The sequence below is a fragment of the Capsicum annuum genome, chromosome 3, assembly GCF_002878395.1.
Source record: "Capsicum annuum cultivar UCD-10X-F1 chromosome 3, UCD10Xv1.1, whole genome shotgun sequence".
NCBI classification, from domain to species: domain Eukaryota; kingdom Viridiplantae; phylum Streptophyta; class Magnoliopsida; order Solanales; family Solanaceae; genus Capsicum; species Capsicum annuum.
The window spans coordinates 232,238,928-232,261,860 of record NC_061113.1 but is presented as its reverse complement, the minus strand read 5'-3'; the positions used below and the strand labels follow the sequence as shown (position 1 = coordinate 232,261,860).

General features: G+C 34.8%; 1 protein-coding gene across 5 annotated transcripts; it reads right to left on the bottom strand.

The window, feature by feature from the left end:
• Positions 1–968: 968 nt before the first annotated feature.
• LOC107863054 lies at positions 969–9,447 on the bottom strand. Of its 5 annotated transcripts, none has more exons than XM_047409498.1 (17): positions 9,192–9,344; positions 8,834–9,018; positions 8,681–8,731; positions 8,357–8,596; positions 8,169–8,267; positions 8,013–8,068; positions 7,303–7,414; positions 5,460–5,618; positions 5,026–5,283; positions 3,844–4,047; positions 3,557–3,760; positions 3,342–3,467; positions 2,900–3,205; positions 2,678–2,776; positions 2,066–2,562; positions 1,921–1,953; positions 969–1,227 (listed from the first exon to the last, which is right to left on the bottom strand). In XM_047409498.1, coding segments are annotated over exons 2-17 (2,586 nt in total). In that variant the 5' UTR covers positions 8,975–9,018; positions 9,192–9,344; the 3' UTR covers positions 969–1,226. The 5 variants fall into 5 exon arrangements, with proteins under 5 accessions (XP_047265454.1, XP_047265456.1, XP_016564290.2 ...); XM_047409500.1 differs by having other exon boundaries at positions 8,357–8,590; XM_016708804.2 differs by having other exon boundaries at positions 969–1,232; positions 9,192–9,343.
• Between the last annotated feature and the right edge of the window lie 13,486 nt (positions 9,448–22,933).

Genomic DNA, 22,933 nt, shown 5'->3' with positions numbered 1-22,933 from the left:
AAACTTGTTCGATTAAAGTTTCTTCGAAACGATACTTATTGGCTCAGTCTTTGATTTGACGCCTTAGAATGACGATTTGGAAGTTATGATAGATTTGGAGCATGAATGCCTACCAGTCTTTAGGTTTGGTTTGGGTATTTGAGATTGAGCGGTTTAGACTTAGTGTGGAGATTTCAGCTTGTAGTTTTAGAGCTTGAGTGCAGCCTTGTCCCTGACTTGTCTCAGCTAGGATTTCATCTATAGGCTGGTTGAGCCTACTCCATGATTACCTATTCGATCTTTTTAAGTTCAGATGGATTATGGTTGATAGGTGTTCCAATGATAGTCCATTGACACAATATTGGTCCCTTCAGCTTTGACCTTGGGTTTAAAGTTTTCATTGAGATTTTTGGATGATATACTCCGAGTATGCTTGAGTTGGATTTGAAATTCAAGAGGGGGGGGATTGATACTGTGAACTACAAAAAGAACTACAGCTATGTAGCGGAGTGTTTCTTTATCGAAGTTGGCTGGGAAGGGAAGCACCCCGTTTCACCAATTCCGGTCAGAAAACACAAACAATGCTTTCAACCTGGGCAATGGGCATAATCCAACCCATTTAAAAGCTTGGACCAATTTGGACTACAAATATAATCCATAAAAAAAATTAATAAAACAGGTAATATAAATTCTTTGAATTTTTTTGACAGATTGATGATAAAAATAAGAAAAAGTTTCTATTTGTGATTTGATAATCAAACAATTTATTAAAAACGGAATTGAAATATGATATTGAATGGCACAACTAATGTCGATTCAATCCGTATCAATTTAGCCAAAAATAGTCCAGCCTGCCCTTTCTTAACACCCCTAGCCAATCCTGCAATTAACCTGGGCAACGCATATCATCACTTTGCTAAAAGTTAAAACACAAGATACAATTGGCACATCAAAGCCATAGTGAGTAATTTAAGCATGAAGCAGCAAGATTTCCAACAAAACGGAGCATGTATACTTAGATGAACAACTGTTTCCACTAAATATGTGAACGGGAACATTACAGTACATTGCAATTTGAAATTAAATGAAATTTATCCCTCTGAATAATTTCAAATGTTAATGAGCAGCCATAACCCATCCGCATCCAATATCTGTCCTGCCACACCTACCTATCAGCATCAAAAATCTTTACTTCCACACCCATCAGCATCCAATATATGTCCAGCCATACTCGTCAGCATCCAATATCTGCCCTGACATGCCCAAACATGACTTGTTAATCACCAAACAAACTCAAGTAACCAATGCAAGCAGCTAGTTTTCAGCAACCATAATGAAGAAAAATTCTTTTTTGGAATAACAGCTACATGAGAGCTACGAGAGAGAGAGAGAGAGAGAGAGAGAGAGAAAGAGAGAGAGTGATTTCTGTTTCAAACCACAGCACTTTACCTGGCAAACTGTACTTGCAAACATAATTCAGACGGTATAGAGTACGAAACTTCACTCAAAACAAACACACACATCAGAACTTAAAATTTGTAGGTTTATATTGTTTTCTTAAACCTTCAAGTGTTCAGCATTGATTCCAAATCAAATGTGCAGATAAATTTCCAGGGAGTAGAACAAAAAATCGCAAGCAAATATGTTCTGCTGATAGAGAAGAACTGCCATTCGACCTCTATAATCATTTTCGTTTGGTTGTTTGAATATAATCTCTCTCTCTCTCTCTCTCTCTCTCTCTCTCTATATATATATATATATATATATATATAATGTTCAATCTAAGCTTACCCTTTCAATCTAAAAGGAAAGCGAAGTACTCGAAAAAGGATGGCAGGTTTGTCAGCAACAATATAAACTTTGCAATAATTGAGCAGGCAACAGCTCATAGATCTAAAAAGAATACAAGTAAAGCTGTCCAAAATTTTTATGAACACTTACTATCTTCTAGAGCCTGATGAAATCCCAGCATTCCTGAAAACATAAAATTAAGTAAAAAAACACTTGGTATGAGATTCTCCTAATGATGGCACTGGAAACAAAAACAACAGCTATTCAAAGTTCAAAACTTAATGATAATTGATACCTGCCCTGTCTACCAACTAAATTTGCGCCAGATCTCCCATGAGATGAAACCTTGTTTTGTGAATTACCCATGTCATTTTTGTCAACATTAGCTCCATTTCCGAAGGTCAATTGTACAGATGAGGCAGCCCTAGATCCAGATGCATTTAGATCCATCTGGTCTCTTGGCTTTGTCAAAATTTTTACATTTGAGATGCCCCCAGTAATGTTGAAAGAGGCACCATTAGAAATCTGACTTTGAAGGTTATCACTAGAATTTGCAGGTCTGACGACAGCATAGTCTTTGAAAACCGCTTTCTCAGATGTTGGTTCAACTGATGGTACCCTCTTCAAACGGTGATTTTGTGGCATAGGGGTGACTGCAATAGGAGGCAAAAGAGAGGAGTATGATGAAGGCGCTGCAGCTGCAGCAGCCACTTTAGCAGCTGCAGCTGTGGCTGCTATAATTTCTTGAGCACCCTCTCGAAGTTGAATGAAGTCTCCATCGATTACAAATAACTAAAAAGGTAGAAAGATAAAATTAGTTACTGATAATGCATCAGCTCATAATAGATCCAAAAAACAAAACATAAAGATATACATACTTCTAGTTTCAAAAAAAAGATATACATACTTCTGGATGGTTCGCCACAAAGTCATCAAGTTTTCCATACTTCTTTTTGTAGTCATGCCAGTGCAAGGGAGCAAGCATTTTACCAAGTCTATTAGGAAGCTGCACATCAGGCCATGCATTAGGAACTGGAATCATAAATAGACCAACTAAAAAAAGGACCATAGACTAGGAGGAAGTGACAGAATCCAAAAACAGCTTACACACTATTCAAGTATTACTAACCGTAGAACTAATCCTGATTCTACCACCAGAACCAGGTGGAATTGTGCGAACTATGCAAGCCAGCAATGCCTTTTCATCCAGGAGATTAACCTCTACTGATTTACCAACTGCATATGCATTCTGTCCTTCAGCAACATAAGTTTCTGTCAAAACAGTATCCGACACAGTATCCGTCACTGACTCAGTTGAATTATGCACATTATTTGGAACTTCGACTGACGATTTATCGGCATTCGAACTAAATTCTCCCATATGTAGCTCTCGAGACTCTAGCATGTAATTAGCTGAAGAGTTGACATTGTTCACCTGCAGCATTGACAATTTGTTCAAAATAAGTTTACTTATTCACATCGCTTAACCACACCCACCCACCCACCCAAAAAAAAAAAAAGCGAACATACGTAGCAACAAAAAAAATGGAATGGCTGCCCATTCAGAGTACCTCTGACTCATTGTTATGTCCATGAGAATCAAATCTTAAAGCACCATTGAATTGTGAAGAAATCTGATGCAAAGCCTGCTGTGTCTGTACACCTGAGAGGTAATTCTTGTCCATAGAATGAAGTTCCTACAAAATTATGGTGGATCAAGAATTTAGGCATATAAAACAGGAGAAGAATTGCAGGTAACTGCAAGCAATAGATTCGGTTGCTCAACCTGTCCCTCTTCACTTGAAGCTGGAACCCCTGCATCCTGCGTTTCAATTCCTTGGTTCACATTGACATCACTGTAATCTGAACGAAGAGTTTGTCCATTGACAGTTGTTTCATGATCATACTGAGACTCGGATCTTGGCAAGGTTGACTGAGGTTGCAAAGAGTACTGATTGTGACTAGAGATCTGTGAACCCTCTGGTGCAGCCTTGAAACCACAGGATTAGCAATTTACCTTTACAGTGTAAGCAAAAGTAACGAGGAGAACTAGACCAAAATTCTCTACTTTACCTGTTGATTTGGCCAATGCTGAAGAGAAGTATGTACTGAGTGAAAATGCCCAACATGAGACTGAGGAACATGTGATGGTAAAGGAGGAATTCCCTGTTGATGCATTACATATGGATGCAAAGCCGCAATTTGTCCGGGTGGAAGGTAGGTTGTCATCCCAAGCAAGGATGAAGGAGCAACTGGCATACCATGTACATGATCTGACTGGTGGAACCCCAGAAAAGAGAATATTAAATGTTGAGAGCACAGAAGCAAGGACAATCCAAAGAGAACTAAAACAATGCATTTTCCTTCTCTTTTTCTTTATGAGGGTGTGGAGGGGTGTGGGTGGGTGGGGAGGTGGGGGTGGGGTGAGGGGGTAGGGGGGTTATGTTAATTCCTAATCATTTAGTGTCACCACATCCGCAGCTCCAGGAAACAATCCAACTATAGTGTCATATAGTTTTTGTTTAAACACACTCTTGGCAAGATTCGAGGAAAAAACCTATTTTAAGATCACATGATATGTTGATAAAGATTTGATCTCTTTTCTGAAGCTAATTAAGCAAGCCCGAATACACAAGGTTACACCTCCCATGAGTACCCGTTGACCAATTTAGAAGCTCAGGCACCTACGTGCTAGGCATAATTCATGCTTTTCTTTCTAAAGCATAAATCATGGTTCAATCATCAAAAAAACAACCAAACTTAGCTATTGATAAGCTATAAGTTCTATGGGAATATGTACTTTGAAACTCTGGTTCATTAAGTAAAATTTTCTAGTTCTTTGGCAATCTCGGGTGGAATGTAACACAGAAGATGCAAAAATCAGCTACAACTAATAATGACGGAAATCGTGGAATCAAACGCTATAGACCAAAGGCAGCTATAACTAATAAGTTGTTGCATCATAGTGAACTCATAAATAACTACAGCATAATATTTGACCACTTTTGGTGTTAATTCAAATGCAATATAATATGACCAAAGATGAGATTAAGCACCCATTTTTGGTCTTTCTCAAGTCATGAATGACAAAGGAAACAGACACACAAGGCCCTAGAGCATAATACTTATACAGCAAATCAACAAAACCTAACTGTACCTCTGATTTACAATGCCTATAACATTGATATAACCAACATAGTCCTAAAAATGCAGCTCCTGTCAAAAGGACAATGTGAACAGAAAGGTGATTTGTACCTGCGTTGACACATTCCTAGTTGAAGCAAAAGATGGAGCATTTTCAACATTTCCATTTTGAAGGCCTATGGAACTTTCACCAGGTGTACTGCTTCCACTAGCATTAAGTTGGCTTCCATTGTTCTGCCCAAGATGACTAGCGTCTTTAGAATTCAGATTGGAGACTTGTGAACCATCAGAGTAAGTTCCACCTCTTGCCTCAGCCAATTCAAGTTGGAGCTGTTGCATGTGCATATGCAAGCGGTCCATCTCACCAAACTAATGGAAAAGAATAAAAGAAATCTTGTCAGCAGAAGTAACAGCGACAAATTCAGCACTTGAAAGCACTCCAATTAGGAGCATAATAAGTCATATTAGGACCATATAGTCAAAGACAGTCCTAGTTAGAGCAAGTGAATCAACTAAATTCAATGAATCATCCATCGCTGAAGCACCTGTCTTTGACAGGCAAGCCAAAGCTGATTATATTGTTCTGTACGCTCCCGTAATTCAGTTTGATGTGCGGCATCGACTTCCTGAACACGACTCATCCAAGCCTGGGCCTCCCTTATTTGTTCATCTTTGAACAAGACTGCTTCCTGAGCTATCCTATTCTGAAAGTTAACAGTAGTGGCAACTAGTCAGAAAACATACAACTTAAAGATGCCAAAAATGACATTATAACCATAGTCTTCCTACCCTACAACAAATGAAAAGGCTCCAACCGAAAATAAAGTTTTTAAAATTAAAAACAGAATACCACAGGTCCAGTACTTTTTGAGTAAAGTAAAATATTTCACAAGTGAAACACACATAAATGTTTGCAAAGCATTAACATAAGTTCTACACATAGTCTACCCTAGCAAGTGGACTAAACATTCAAGTAATATAGAGGTGAAGAAAGGATCCCCAAACCTAGCATGAATTTAAGAAGCCGCCAATTTTGAACTTATGTTACTAGAGAATAAAAAGATGAAATTGGTCGGTACTTGATCAATTTAAGAGAATGAAAATAAAACCTCATGGCGAGAACTTAAACTACAAGCACTTACGTAAATAAAACCAATAGATGAAGTTTGAAGGGTTGATTGGACTGTATGTTTGTTGATGATGGTTTTAAAATAACAAGAATTTCAGTATGCTTGCTCTCCAGAAGTTAAAATAATTCTCTCGGTTAGGATTGTATATTTTCACCTATTTAATATTAAACAACCTTTTAGAGCAGTTCTTACATAGAATTCATCAAGGTCCAGTAATGTGTCTCGTGAATTGGTAGACGTTCACTAGAGTCATGATCACTTTCTGGTAATATTAGCCACCTTGAAATTCCTCATTTTTTTATGTCCCTCTCGAATAGAATCTTCACTAGTTCCGCCAAAAGAATATTTGGTCAAGTTTGTTTGGAGAACTGTGGAATAGAAATTTCAAAGTGCTGAAGAAAAAAAATATCAATTCTTTATTTTTGAAAATTTAAGGAAGTAACTCGTAAAGTTGTCGTGTATGACCAAAAGGTCACGGGTTCAAGCCATTGAAACAGCTTCTAGCAAACATGCAAGATAAGGTTGCATACAATGCTTCCGCGGTCCAGCCCTTCCCCTGACACCGCGCTTTAGTGCACCGGGCAACCCTTTGTTTTGAAAATTAAAATATGTTAGGAAAAATATAGAACATGAAAAAAGAACAATCAAAGTTTGAAGAACTTGAAAACCAGTATTCCAAAATTGAAATTCTCTTCTTTTTTTTTTTTGCTATAAACAATTCACCTTTAGCTAGTTCTTGAACCAAACAGAAGAATGCAAAAAAATTAGCAAACTGTATGTCTCACCACACAAATCTCCTGAAGACCTTAGCGAGTCTAGTTTAGTTGACATCATACTCTATGATTTATTGGTTTTTTTCTAAGTGAGACGTGTATTGGTAAAATGCACCAAGATGATGCAATTCTATGATTTATTCTCTGAACGTCAACTTAATACTACTACAATTGCGCGAACATAGTTTGATTACATTCAATCCCATTTAAACCACCAGAATTTAACTTCACACATGGGTTGAACAGTGAAGGCTCAATCTTTCACTATTCAGGACTAAGGGAAAGCAAATGTGATCTAAGGACCATGGATAATATTAACAAAAAGAATAGAGAAATGCCCACAGTAAGGCACAAAGATGAAACTCTATTAATAACATCAAAAGATAAACACAAGTCTTCATTACAGATTTTTTTAAGAAAAAAAAGAATCAGAAGGAAAAGAAGATAATCTTCATCATTCATGAGTCTAAAAGAGAAAAATGTACCTGTTCCTGTAGTTCCATGAACTGACGCTCCTTTTCTTGAATATGCTCTTGGAGGTCATGAATTTGTTTAATATGCTGAGCTCTTTCTGCTTCAGAGTTGTCCCTCTCTCTCCTAAGAAATATTAAGTCTTATTCAGATTATGACGAGCCGGGGGTTTATTGGAAACAGCCTCTCTACTTCTTCGGAGGTAGCGGTATGGACTGCGTACATTTTACCCTCCCCAGACCTCACCTTGTGGGAATACACTGGGTTTGTTGTTGTTGTTGTTATTCAGATTATGACATTGAGTTTACAACATCATGCCAAGTTCGTAGAATAGAAGTAAAAATCATTCCCAAGAGTTGTCCCTCTCTTTCATAAAAATTGATGAGTCTTATTCGGACTACAACAACACCAGCAACATACCCAATGAAATCCCACAAGTGAGGTCTGGGGAGGGTAAAGTGTATGCAGACCTTACCACTACCTCGGCGAGGTAGAGAGGCTGCTTCCGAAAGACGCTCGGCTCAAGTGTAGTAAATCCAAATTCGGAGACTATGAGATTGATATTACAATATCGTGCTAAATTCAGAGGATAGATGTAAAAAACATTTCTAAACTTCAATTACCGAACAAGACAGAACCACAACAGATAACTTGAGTACTAAAACTGTAAACAACCGTAACACGAAAAAGTAGTTGTTCCTCATTTGCACAAAAAACAAGCAACCTGTAAGTTTGTAGTTCTTTACTCTGTTCTCTAAGGAGATCCTCTTTTGCCCATACCTGGTAAAAGCAATGAATAGGATTACAAAAAACAGAACATCGACTACATGCCAAAAGAAACAAGAAATAAAATATAAACGAGTTAGAAGTATCAAACAACCGCTTCACTGTCCAGTCTAATCGCATGGAGTTCCCTTTCATTCTCTTCTAACCTCCGCTCCAACTCATAATTCTTCTGGTCCCTTTCATGTATTTGGTCCTTAAGAAGCATTAAAACCAACAACTTGATCAGTACATCCACTAATGTCATATGCAGTAATCAAGATATTAGTCAAAAAATTATAGAACCTGAAGCTTAACATTGGCAGCAGAGTGTTCTTTTAACTGAGCATCAAAACTATTCCTTATTTCCATAATCTCTGCTCTTGCGATGATTTGAGCGCGTAACTCAACCTCCATTTGCTGCAACTCTTCTTTTTGTTTTACCACACTACGCAATCTCTGTTGCAGAATGTCATTGTTTGATGAACTTCCATCAATAGTTATTGAACAAAAGTCCACATCAACCGGCTCTCTCCCTTGCTGCACCTTTGTCAAAATCAAATCACCTTCATTATACTAAGGCAAATACTAAACTCATCGTAACATTATCTCTAAATTTAAAATCGTTACCTCGTATATCAATCTCTCGTCTGATTGACCTAATCTGGAACGCTCCGTTTCCTACATCGACAAAAGGTGTAAAACGATAACGCTAATGAAAATGCAACGTCTAGATCAGAAAAAAAAAAAAAAAAGGCAATGCGAGAAGGATTTATAAGTTACCTCGCTACAGGAATTCCGCACCGATTGTTCAGATACAGCACGCCACTCTTTGCGAGAAGCCTGAGCCGACGATGAAACGGGAAGAGCAACACCGCGTGCGGCGGAGGCGGCGGCGACACCAGCCGCTGCCGAAGCCTCCATTTCTCCTAATCGGTTCTCCTACTCCTCCCGGTTTATTCAAAACCCTAAAACGGAAAATCGAGAGAGGAAGAAATGGGAAATGGATGAGGAATAATGAAGTAGTTATAGAAACCCTAGAGTGAGTAAAGAGTAAAATGGAGGTCCAAGGAAGTTTGAATCGGGGAACGGATATTGGATGATAGGAATGGGGCAATGAGTATAAAACGTTGTACTGTACCTTTTTTAGAGTAAGCGCTTCGGTTCTGGATTTGGGTTTTTTTTTGGGGAGAGCAAAGAGGGGGTTTTTTGGGAAGGAAAGGGTTTTTTGAAGAGGACTGTAAAGTAAAAAGTGCTATCTTTGACTGGTGAAACACTGTGCTAATAGTGAATAGGAAGAGTATTTTTTTGTCTTTATATGGATGGGGCATATAGCAAGTCTTTTCAAAGCCATTTTGACAATATTGGATGTGAAAATATGGAAAATATGTATTTGATGTGGAGTAGAAAATTATTTTGTGAAGGTTTACTTATAGAGCAATAATCTATTCATTGTGATATCAGAAAATATGGAAAATATGTATTTGATGTGGAGTAGAAAATTATTTTGTGAAGGTTTACTTATAGAGCAATAATCTATTCATTGTGATATCATAAGCAGAGTGTGTGAAAGGTGAAGTATATGCAGATTTTATTCTTATGTTGGATGAGATAGAGAGTTTATCTTTGATAGATATTTTTCTCGAAAAAGAAAATGTTTATAAAAATAGGTTAGACAAATACAAGAATAAAAGCAACAATAAAAATATCTAAAATAAATATTAACGGTAAAAAGAAATCAAATAAAGCAATAACGGTAGTAATACAATTGAAGAATAAGATTATAATATAATAATGATGATATCAGTAAATAAATTAGAGAATATGGTGCTCTCTCATAGGAAAGAGAGAAATTGTTTCACTACCTACTTGACCATCAACCTTAATTTTTTTATCCTCGTATTTTTTATTTAGGGTTGTGTCCTTGGTGAGATGAAGATATGTCATTTCATGTCTAATCACCTTTTTTTTTTCATTCTTTACCTATACTTTTCAACCTATCAATGATTCTTGCTCCTCGTTTGGGCTTTCGATACTCGTTATATATATATATATATATGGATTGTCTCATTCTCGATTCCTGCATTTTATCCACCATTGAGGTCATTCCCACCTTGCCTCATATATATTTATTTCTAGTTTTATCTCTATTAGTACGTCCACGCATCAATTGAGCATTATCATCTCCATTATATTCATCTTTTAAATGTGCGAATTTTTATTTAGTCGACACACTGCACATACAACATAGTTGGTCTACGATATAGGACGTTAGCCTCCATTTTACCCATTCACTCTACTATGATTTGTGACATCATCATTAATCTCTCCATTTTCTTAGATTGCTGACCCAAGACACTTGAAGTATCCTATCTTTGGGATATGTGTATCAATCTTGCTCAATCTAAAACTTTTAGAGTTTAAATCTGTCTCTAGACCTCTAATTTATTGTTAACGTCGAGTATCTCGGCAATCAATGTTGTGTCATCAATAAATAATAAACACCAAAATGCCTCCCCTTAAATATGGCACTTTAATTCATCATCACCGAAGAAAATAAATGTGGTTTAAAGTTGATCCTTGTGCAACCCTGTTTCTATTGAAAATTATTCTGAATTGCGTCTCGTCTCATTATTCTCACTCGAATTTTGATTCCATCATACATGTTCTTAATTGTTCTAATGTATGTCAAGTGTACATCTCTAAACTCCAAGCACCTCTGTACAACTTTCTTATCAACTTTGTCGTATGTGTTTCCTAATATGTAAGTTTTTATTTTCCTATTTCTATATTGCTCCAACAATCTTTTGATAAGATAAATGGCTTCTGTAGTTGACAGCCCCAACATGACATCGAACTAGTTATCCAACAGACGCAACCCTCTTCATTCTCATTTCTACCACTCTTTCCTAATCTCTTATAGAGTGACTTAGGGGTCGTTTGGTAGAGTGTATAAGAATAATGCAAAATATGGTGTATTAGTAATGCTTGTATTAGTAATGCTTATGCTTGTATTAGTAATGTTTGTATTTGCTATACTTGCATTAGTTATACTTGTATTTTTCTTATGTAGTGTTTGGTTTGATATATTAAAAATAAAGAAAATACATAAAGTACCCCCTGATGTTGTCCGACTTTTTCAAAAAGACACTTAAACTTTACTTCCGACCTATTACCCCACGATTCTTACTAAAACCGTTGTAAATACATCATTTTTCAGCCAACACCAGTTACACCAATAAATGTGTATATCACGTGCCAATCAGCATTTGACACGTGTCAATTAATTTTAATCTTTTTTTTAGAAACTATAGCCATATATTTTTTCTTTTTCTTTATTTTTTTCTTCCTTACTTCTTCACATTTCCTTTCTTTTTTATTTCAACGAACACCAACAGTATTTCTTTTAATAGGATCGATCAAATTGTATTTTGCTGGATCTTTTTTGGGGTCAAATTTTCCAATACCAGTTCCAACCATGAAGAAGTTATAGCCATGGAGATTGAAAGGATGTAATTCCACCGATAATAAGTTGGTATCTCGGATTACTATTTCAACAGTGAAATTGAAAGCAATTTTACTGATTCTTGTACCTACATTAGCATCTTTTTCAATAAAAATTTAATTTTTCATATTGGGTATATCATCGGAAAATACCTTCTCATCGAAAAAAATGGTGGCTAACATACCATCTCTTTTTTACCTTTTTTTAATCTCTTTATCATTCTTCAATTCAAGATTAAACTTTTTCAACACTAATTGAATTCCAAAAAAGAAAGATTTCATTCAATTGGAAATGCAAAGAATAAGTTTTTAACATCAATGGAGAAGAGTATCTCTTCTTCCGTGAGGAGAATATGTTGAGGAAGGGGAATAGGAGCAACGGACGCCGGTCACATTAGAAATGAGAGTCAATGGAGGCATTATTATTTTGATAAATTTCATGTGCATCAACTAATTTGAGTCGACTACTAGTTTTTTTTTATTAATAAATTGTATCTCAAAAACATTTTACTTTGGAGTTAGAATTACTTAGGGATGGAAGGCCCCATTTTACTATCGAATTGATTTCTTAAATCTGAAGTTTTTTTATGGAGAAAGACGAGGAAGACATCAATGGAGAAGAAGGAATTTTTAAATTTTTTGACAAATAATTTACATGTGGCAGGTTTTAATTGGTAGTTTAAGTCAAATTTTTACCATTCATGCGCCTGGTGTGCGTGTCTACACGCAGAGATAAAATTTAAGTCAAAATAGTGTATTTACAACGATTTTAGTAAGAATCGTGAAGTAATAGGTCGGAAATAAAGTTTAAGTGTCTTTTTGAAAAAGTCAGACAACATCAGGGGTACTTTATGTATTCTCTTTAAAATAATATGAATTACAGAATTTCTTAAAAGAAAAATTTACACAATACCCACCATATATATGTTGGAAAGGATGTGAAAATATTTTTTAAGGGATAATAGTATCTTTAATCATGTTAATGCATGCATTGGATTCATTGCATTGCTAATACCATGGATTTTGAGGTACTAATAATACACACCTCAATACTGATACCAAAATGAGGTATCAATGGAGAATTCGACAGATAGAACTATAAAGGAAGAGAGACTGCAGTACAGAGAAAGAAGGAAATAAGGAGAAATAGAGAAAAATAGGAGTGTACTGAGATAAATCTTCAAATCATATCTTACACAATGCGACTCATTTCTATTAATACTATGCAAAGAAAGAATATGAAAAATGAAAAAAAAAAATACTGTACATAGTGAAAAATGCACACACTAACAACCATAACTACTTTTCCCGCCAAATTTTGTGATCATGCCAAAGGTGTGTTATCATCCAGCTCAACAATCCAATGTGGCATTTCACACTTGAAAGAACTTGATTCATGTCTACGTGGCCCATCTAGACCAAATCGGTATCAATGCCCCCCAGTGGAGCAACACCCTTGTCCTTTAGGGTGATGGAAGGGAACCTGGTCTTCACCATAAAAGCTAACTCCCAAGTGGCATAAGATTGATCTAGGCCAGACTACTGAACAAACCATTAAGCTACTGCCTTATTACCATACTTGACCATGCATCGATCCAAGATACACACAGGTTCAGGACACAGATGTAGTTATGTCCTTCTTAATACCCTTATAGTAGAAATAAGCCAAAACTTTCCTAGTAGTAGCATCAATACCTAAATGCCCACCGGTAAGAGTAGAATGCCACCGAGTTAAGATCTTGTTCCTGAGAGTAACATCATCACCAATAACTAGTTTCTCTTTTCTCCTCAGCTGATCACCAAGCCAAGTGAAATGCTTGTGAGGTTGAATTTGTAAAGACTGAATAAGAGCCTGTAGTGTAGGGTCCTTATTCCAACTAGCCTGAATTTCCTCCCATAAATCAGATTGGACTGAAGAGAACATGATGGACATAAGTTCTGCACCTTGAACTCTAGATAGAACATCAATAACTAGATTTTCCTTACCCTTCTTATACTAAATTTCAAAGTCAAAAGGCAATAACTTAGCCAACCACCTGATCTGAGAATCAGTATGTAATTTTTGCTCCAATAAGTACTTTAATGCCTTCTGGTCAATTCTATCAATAAAGTGTTGGCCAAGTAGGTAATGAGACCACTTGGTCACAACAAACACTGAGGCCACTATTTCTTTCTCATACACAGAAAAACCAGCATGACATGCAGATAAAACTTTGCTAAGGAAAGTTATGGGATGATCATTTTGCATAAGTACAGCACCAATACCATTACTACTTGCATCTGTTTCAACAACAAATGGAATGGAATAATCAAGTAGAGCAAGAACAGGTACATATGTCAGTGCTGATTTTAACTCATTAAAGGTTTGAGTAGCACTATCAGACCATAAAAAATTATCCTTCTTCAACAAATGAGTGAGTGGTTTACTAATGCAACCGTATACCTTAATAAATTTCCTATAATAACCAGCGAGACCCAAGAAACCTCTTAATTGCTTGAGGTTACTAGGGATAGGCCAACTCTTAACTGCTTGAATATTCCTATGATCTGTTGCAACCCTTTCGTAAAAAATAAAATGGCCTAGGCACTCAACCTTAGAAACACAAAACACACACTTGGATTGTTTTGCCAACAGTTGGTGATGGGTCATAAGGTCAAAAACTGACCTTAAATGGCTAAGATGATCCTGCAATGATTTGTTATAAATCAAAATATCATCAAAAAATACTAATACAAACTTTCTCAAGTGCTGCTTGAAAATATGGTTCATCAAACACTGGAATGTAGATGGGGTATTTGTTAGGCCAAAAGGCATAACTAGGAACTCATAATGTCCCATATGTGTCTTAAAAGCAGTTTTTGGAACATCAGCAAATGGGACATTATAAGTTCCTAGTTATGTCATTTGGCGTAACAAATGCCTCATCTGCATTCCAATATTAGACCAAAGGGCTTAACTAGGAACTCATAATATAATAATGTCCCTATTATTGATGATCTCTTGGATGAATTAGAAGAAGCAAGGATCTCAGGGCTATCTGACTCTAAAATAAATAATTGTTTAGGTAAGTTGCATTTATGCCCAATGTTGTACTTCTCATCACAGAAGTAACACAACCTCTGAGCCCTCCTAGCTTGCATCTCAGTTGGAGATATAGTCCTTCTAGGCTTGCTTCCATTAGCTCCAGTAGCAGCAGGCAAAGCCAACCTAGACCCTTGATTATAGCTGATCTGATGAGGCCCTGCAACAGGTGTCTCATGTTGTTGTTTTTTAACAATTCCTCCTTGTACCCCTCTGATCTTTGGGATAAAGCATTAGCTAGCTGAGTGGCTTCAGCTAGTCTGGCCAACCTATATACCTTAGGTAAAGTTTGAGGTCCATACATCAATATAGTCCCAACCAATTCCCCCTTCAATCCACCTAAATAACAGGAAATAGCTTGAGCAGTAGTTAGGTCACATTATGCTAACAATCTATCAAATGCCATCTGAAATTCCCTAACAAACCCAGTTTGCCTCAATTGCTTAAGCTCCAGCATAGGATCAACAAAAGTTTCAGTGATCGCCTTCAAATACTCTTCCCAACCCGACAAATTAGGTGAATCCCTCCATCTTAAATAAGCCTGATGCCAAGCTAAAGCCTCATCCTCTAAGTTCATAGCAACCAACCTCAGTCTATAATTTACTGAGGTTTCATCTATAGCAAAATATTATTCTATCCGATACAACCATGTCTTCAAATTTTCTCTATTGAAGCGAGGAAAAAGCAAATTATGGTTTCAATGGTTACCAGTATGAAATGGATTAGGACCCAAAATTCCTTGGCCTGTAGTTAGTGGTGGCTCAGTTGAGCTGGAAGTTGGAAACCTTTCCTTAGCTTGCTGCTGCAGATGAATTCCATCAATTGAGTCCTTTAATGCCTGCACCACATGCATCATTTCCATGTCCAGCTTTAGTTCCTAATGTTCTTCATCCATAGCAGCTCATAGATCTAGTTGTTGAGCTGCCAAATCCTCGAATTGCTCCTGAACATTGTATTCTACTGCTTCTAAAACAGTTTCAGCATTTTTCATGGTCCCATGGCTTGCTCGAACCTGTCTCTGATACCAATTGATACCAAAATAAGGTATCAAGGAAGAATTTGATAGATAGAACTAAAGAAGAAGAGAGACTGCAGAACCGAGAAAGAGGAAAAAGAGGAGAAATAGAGAGAAATGGGAGTGTACTTAGATAAATCTTCAAATCATATCTTACACAATGTGACTTATTTCTATTAATACTATGCAGAGAAAAAACATGAAAAATGAAAAGGAAAATGCAGTACATAGTGAAAATTGCACACACTAACAACCATAACTACTTTTCCTGCCAAATTCAGTGATCATGCCAAAGGTGTGTTATCATCCAGCTCAGCAATCCAATGTGGCATTTCACACTTAAAAACACCTGATTCATGTCATACATGGCTCATCTAGACCAAATTGGTATCAAATACACAATAGAGTGTATAAGTAATGCAAACATTAGTTATACATAGGACAAAAATATATATCAAACAAGGTATTAGTAATATTCATTAAATTAATACATGCATTAACTTTGCAATACATTCTACCAAATGGCCTCTTAGTAGTTTAGTGCTCTTATAGTTATTGCAATGTTGAATATCACCATTATTCTTACAAAATAAATCACTGTACTCCATCTTTATTCTCCAAGCATTTAGTCGTCCTAAAAACGAAATTATACAATCCAATTAGCTATGTAATACCTACTTTGGTTACGCTCTTCCAAAAATTCATCGAAATCTTGCCAGACCTGGTTGCCCCTCCCCCCCTTAAATCTTATGAACTGCTTTACTCACCTTCTCAAATTTCATACTCATATAATTAATGCTCAAAGTCTTGATGGCTTCAAAGTGTTCTAAATTATCCAATCCAATATTCTTGTCTCTCGTTGCATTAATTCAAGAGTTCATGGACGTCGTGTGTCTTTTTCACCAATACTTTGTCATTCTTGTTCTTGATGCACCTCGTTTTGTTTAACTTGCGAGTTTTCTTTCTTCTTTTTGGCAAGTCTGTGTAAGTAGTCAAGATCACTTTTAAGCACTTTTATGATATTCGGGTAAACTAAAAGAATACGTTCAAGTACTTATTTTTTGTCAAAACGACCAAAACAACCAGAGTAACTTATGGTATTTGGCTTAAATCATGTGCCTATAAGCACTTTTTAATTTTACCAAAAATACTATAAAAATGCTTTTAAAATATTTTTGAATTTAAAGTACTTAAAACAAACCAATCTAAACATGCTCTAAGTGTAAGTAGACTTTCTTTATACCCAGGGACGACTCTACCTTTACAGAAAAAAAACGTCCGCCTTAGGCCCCCAAATTTGAGAGGCCTCATATTTGTTTAGTAATAGTAGATTACAATTTTTTTTAAAAAAATATTAAATATTTTTTATAAAAAAAATAATTTTTTTATATAAAAGAAATTTAGAAAAAGTTTGATATATCTAGTTCAGAGTACTGTGTCTCAAGAAATTAATGTACTGACTGTATTATTAGTTAAAAAATCATTAGAAGAAATCGATTATATAATTTTAAAAATAGACTTTATAAAAATAATTAATTTTTATTAAAAATGTAAGGCCTCAGTTCGATTTTGACTTTAGATCACAAATTTGCTTGAGCCACTCCTGTTTATTCCCCCTCTCATCTATTGTATGTGTTTTCACAACTTTTCAATGTTACAGATAAGCCAAAGATTATTTCACAATTTTCTCCAAGTATAGTTTTACCTTATTTGATAGGATGTATTGGAGAAAATAATAAATATATTAATTATGATATTATTTGATTTTTTATTTGATAGGATCTTCTATTTACGTATAATTGATACATATGTAGTTATACACCTTATTTATTAATACTTTGCCGATCACGCTATTAGCAATCCAACGATTAAGGGATAATACTCACGAAAATACCTGAACTTTGATCGGATTTCCAGTTGAGCATACTGAACTTTGCGGGGGTCCTATTACCCCCTAGACTTTTTTATCCGTATTTTAATGGTATATATCAGTCCCCTTGGATCACTGCGTGTAATTCACGCGCATTGAGCGCGTGAAAGTGTTAAAAGATCGTTAAAAAAACCTTTTTTGGGTCAAAACAGCCCTTAATTTTTCTTATTTTTATAAATTGAATGTTTTTTTTTCATTTATATCTTCTCTCTTCTTTCTTTCTTCTTCTCTTCAATGGTGTTTCATTCCATTGTTGACTTGGAATTGAATTGAACACAATTTCATCGCATACGCAAAATAAGTTATATTCAACACACCCAATTCAATTACATCCATTTGACTCAATTTCAATACACACACCAAATGAGTTTTCTTCAATGTCAAAATAGCAAAATTAACCTATCATTATCATCATCAACCAACCCACTATTGGCGCCAGAAGGGAATTTGTCGGCACAATCTTGATAGTAATTGAAATTTCGAATTTTCAAGAAATCAGTAAAGTTGATTTTCTCAAATTATGAATTTTTTGTTCTTTTTTTAAAATGATGCATTTTGAAGTTTCTTTCTAGATTGGTGATTTGAATTCTCTAAAGCAAATTCTTGCTATTTTTTTCCATTAAATTAAACTTGGAGAGTATAAAGATTGAAACTTTCTGAGTTTTGAGTTGTTGGATGCCAATGTTTTGGTTGTAATGGTGTTGTTGGTCTGCTGCTACTGCTAATTTTGGAGAAGAACAACACCATTGTTGGATACCAATGTTTTGTTCTGCTGCTACTGCTAATTTTTTGTGGATTTTGATCATTGTTTTGGTCTGCTGCTACTGCTAATTTTGGAGAAGAACAATGGTGGTCTGCTGCTACTACTAATTTTTTGTGGATTTTGATGAATAAAAAATGAGAAGAAAATAAGAATGGAAAATGAAGAAGATTAAGAATGGAAAAGAAATTGAATAAAAATTAATTTTAAATAAAAAATATACGTGTCAATATGTCATTGGCGCGTGTATTACACTTTTCACTTTAAAATTGGGTATAGCGTTTTGGGGGGAGTTAATTCCACTTTAAAAAAGTCCAGGAGGGTAATAGGACCCTCGCAAAGTTCAGTATGCTCAACTGAAAATCAGGTCAAAGTTCAGATATTTTCGTGAGTATTATCCCAAAGATTAATATACATGAATATGCATTATCAAAGACTAAATTGTCCTTAATACACCAAATCAAATAATGACTAAAAAATAATATAAGATAACTAATTTCAACCTTACTAATAACTTTATTCGATACTATTTCTCTACATATGTTCAATATAGGATACATTTTTTTGATTCAAAATGCTCACGACTAAGGCTGTTAACTGTTTGTGAAAAAACAAACCAAATTGTAAACCTAACTAAATCAAGTAAAAGAATTGACATTTAGTTTGGTTTGCTTTTAAATTTTAAAAACTGATAATTTTTTATTTGATTTTGATTTTATTATTAAAAAAAAAGAATTAAGACGTACGTGCACACACACATATATATACTGAAGGTCATTACTTTGTTGGATTAACTATTTCAATTGGAGCATTCTCGGATTAGGTTCTTTTTCGTTGGCATATGATGGGGCGGGGTGGTCTACCGATGAGAGCCAGACAGGGAAAGACATAAATGGTACCAGTCTAATCTCAAGAACTCTGATTCAACTATTTCTGTGTTGTTGATGGGGTTTCTCTCCCTCTGGAGAACCATAGAAAGCAAAACAATTTCATAAGTGATAATTTTGCTCCCCGTCTCAATTCATTCACTTTTTTAGTCTGATTATATCATGTGTCACACTTATCTATTTTATACTCAAAGCAAGAGCCTATCCTTGGCAGTGTGCCATGCCCCGACTATCATCTTTGTCTTTGTGTGTGTCTGAGTGGTGTGTATATATATATATACTAGTTTAGCCGCACGTGTCTCGCACGTGTAGCGTTTGATTATTTAAATTTAAATGATTTTATCTATTGTGAATTCTTTTAATTAAGTGTAAAAGTATAAATCACTTTGCAAAGATTCTTCACACTTTAATATAATAATATAAACATAAACATATTTTTAGTGTAAGCGCATATATATTTTACGTCATCACTTTTGCGTTTGTCATGCAATACCTTTTTTCCTTACTCCCAAAGGCTAAGAGAGACGCATCAAGTTGAACCATATTTGTGGTATAGTTGTTTTTCTTTTTTTGTTTCTATATTTAAAATCTTTGATTATTTTTAAAATCAAATATTTACAAAATCATTGATTATATTTATTACGTACTTAAAACTTTTTAAAAATTGGTACTTCTTAAATTTTTTCTTATTCTAACGGATTTATATTTATTTCTAGATTTTTTAAATCTTCTTAAAATTAAATTAGTTGATTTAGAATTCTTAAACTAATGAAAAAAGTACGTTTATTCCAAATTATTTAATACAAAATTTGATTTCTCGAGACGATAAATATTTGCTTGATGAGAAACCATACCGCAACTAAATATCATTATATATCTCAGACATACGAATCTGCTATAGCAGTATCAAGAAACAAAATATAATAACATCACAAAACGAAAATATATTTTTACAAGTTTTTTTCAATCATAAATAAGACAATGTTTATGGACAAACCTCAATATTTAAATTGCTATTATTAATTATGTAGGAACTATTAAATGTCCTTTTCTACCATAAACTTATTTCCCAGAAGGTATCTTTTTGCAAGAAAGTAGAGGCGAAGTAAGATATAGTGCAATTAATTTGACTAAAATAATTTGTAACCAACCATATTTATTTTAGTAATATAAATATTGACAAATTAATCAAGGAATAAAACTGAAGAGGAATAAAAACTTTTACCTTGTGTAAGTAGGAAGAAAGTATTTGTTCTTTTGGCCATAAAAATTAAACAAACACAATTTGAAGCTTTTCGACTAATTCATTCGGGACAATATGAGAATTCATGACAATAGTTGACTATTAATTCTGATTTCTTCTAATAAGGAAAGATTTTACCATAAAGATATTTAAATAATTTTTAACTCTTAAATATTAAAAAAAAATAGCAAAACAATGATTTTATCTAAAGCAAAGACTTTTAATGAAGTGCAAAAAGTTCAAACGATATTTCAAAGGCCCTTCACACTTTTAATATATTATAGATTATAGATATAGATATAGATATAGATATAGATTATAGATTATAGATATAGATATATAGATATAGATAGATAGATAGATATTCATAAATAATTATAAGGGAAAAGAGTCAAAAATACCCCTCTACTTTCATAAATTGGTTAAGTTTACCCCTAGTTAAACTATGGGGTCAAATATACCCTTGCCGTTATCAAACTATGCAAATATACCCTTATTTTTAACGGTTTTTAATACGCCCAAATTACACCTCTCTTACGAGAGAGTAAGCGGTCGCTGTTAAATATAGAATCCAACTAGGTTGGGGTCGAATCCCATAGGGAACATGGTGCTAATTAAGTTGTATGCAGATTAGTTGATTTTTAGTCATTCGTTTCCGTAAAACAAAAAGGGAGAATTTGATTCAGTTCACAAATTAATGGTTTCAGTTTAACAAGATGAAATATGTGTCGTAGTATTCAAATTTAGAGAAATAGCAAGCTAGGATTATGTCCACCTTGTAGTTTTTAATACTTTCTAACTATTGGCTTTACGAATTCATACATGCATCGTGCTTACAAAGAAACGTATTGCTTTTAATAACATAATTCTAGTATTTCTCAACCATCAAGGACTAATTCACTTCAGTTATCTCGAATCAAAAGTGTTTACAAAAACAATACGAAATCTCTAAGTAGTTAATCCTGTTAAGGCATTAACATATGAAATAGGGGTTGAAAATCCTATTTTTTGTCACTACTCTCTTTTCTGTATATCAACCTTTCTATCGAACAAGTTGTGTTTTAAGGCATATCCTCTATGTTTGCAACCATGAGAATTCAAGATAAACGAAGAGAGTATGATGTAAACAAATCAATGCATAATGAATTCAAAACCCAAAGTAATAGATTGTATGTTACAAGGCTTCCATAACCCTAACTAATAAACTTAACTACTCATGAATAAAACGAGAATCACAATAGAAATATTCATCATACCAAAAAGTAAACACAATTTTGGCGGAGAAGATGAAGTAGCGTTTCTCCCTTGGTGCTAAGCCGCCACTCCCAGTGGAAAATTAATACAGAATAACGAATAATGATAAAACTTTAGCATCAAGTCTTTTTAATAATCTTTTCTTTCATAATTGCCTTCTAGGTCCCTGAACTAATTATAAATGAAAAATTAGTCTTGGACATAGTTTCTAGGCGCCACATTTGGTCCAACAAGCTACTTTTCTCTTGTGTGATTTGTCATCCGCAATCCGTAGTTCCATCATGTCTTTATCTACCTCCTTAACACCTGAAATCATGCTAATCACATAGGTTAGCTCAATTACATCAAAATAGAGTAAAAACAGAAGAAACTAGGCATTTTGTTCTCAAACTTAACTAAAAGATGGGTAAGTTATGGTGCTTAGACGTATAAATACACCCAAGATCACCACCTCACACTTAAAGCTTTGTTCGTCCTCGAACAACTTATCCATTTATGCATACTACACAAGTCTTAACACCCACGAAGGAAACACAAGATGCTCAAAGAGGCTCACACAATGAATATGAAACAAGAAGTAGATTCATGAACCATTACTGAAAACAACCTACCCTCAAGAATAGACTCATCAGGTTGGCAAATTCGTCCATACCGTTTAAGCAAAGAAATTATATAAATTACCCAACCTTCATCAACCATGTGCCCTCACAACAAGAAAGTTACCCATAATCACTTACAATCATGCAATTCCTAACAAAATGGGTACAAGAATCAAGTTGCGCTCACTCTCACAAAGAATTCTCAAATTACAACTGATGACCATACGCTTGCCCTTAGTGTAATGCTCCACTAATATTAGAACGCTAAGATTAGGATCAAATAGGTCTTTTATGGGTTGTAAGACAGTCTAAAAGATAGGTAGGAACTATTTTGTCCAGAAATAGTGATTATCCCTAAGCGCTTTAATACACTACATTATACAACTAAAACCAATTTCTAACAACCAATTTACACCACTTTCATCTATCCATATCTTTTGTTTTCACCCCATCCCATTAAACTTAATTAATAACACTATGGTGGGAGTATGCAACCCTTTCAAATATATATATATATATATATATATATTTGCACCCATTTTACGTTACGCACCCCTATGATAGCCACCCTCAACTTAAGCGATTTGCCTTAGTTGAGGTGCACAATGT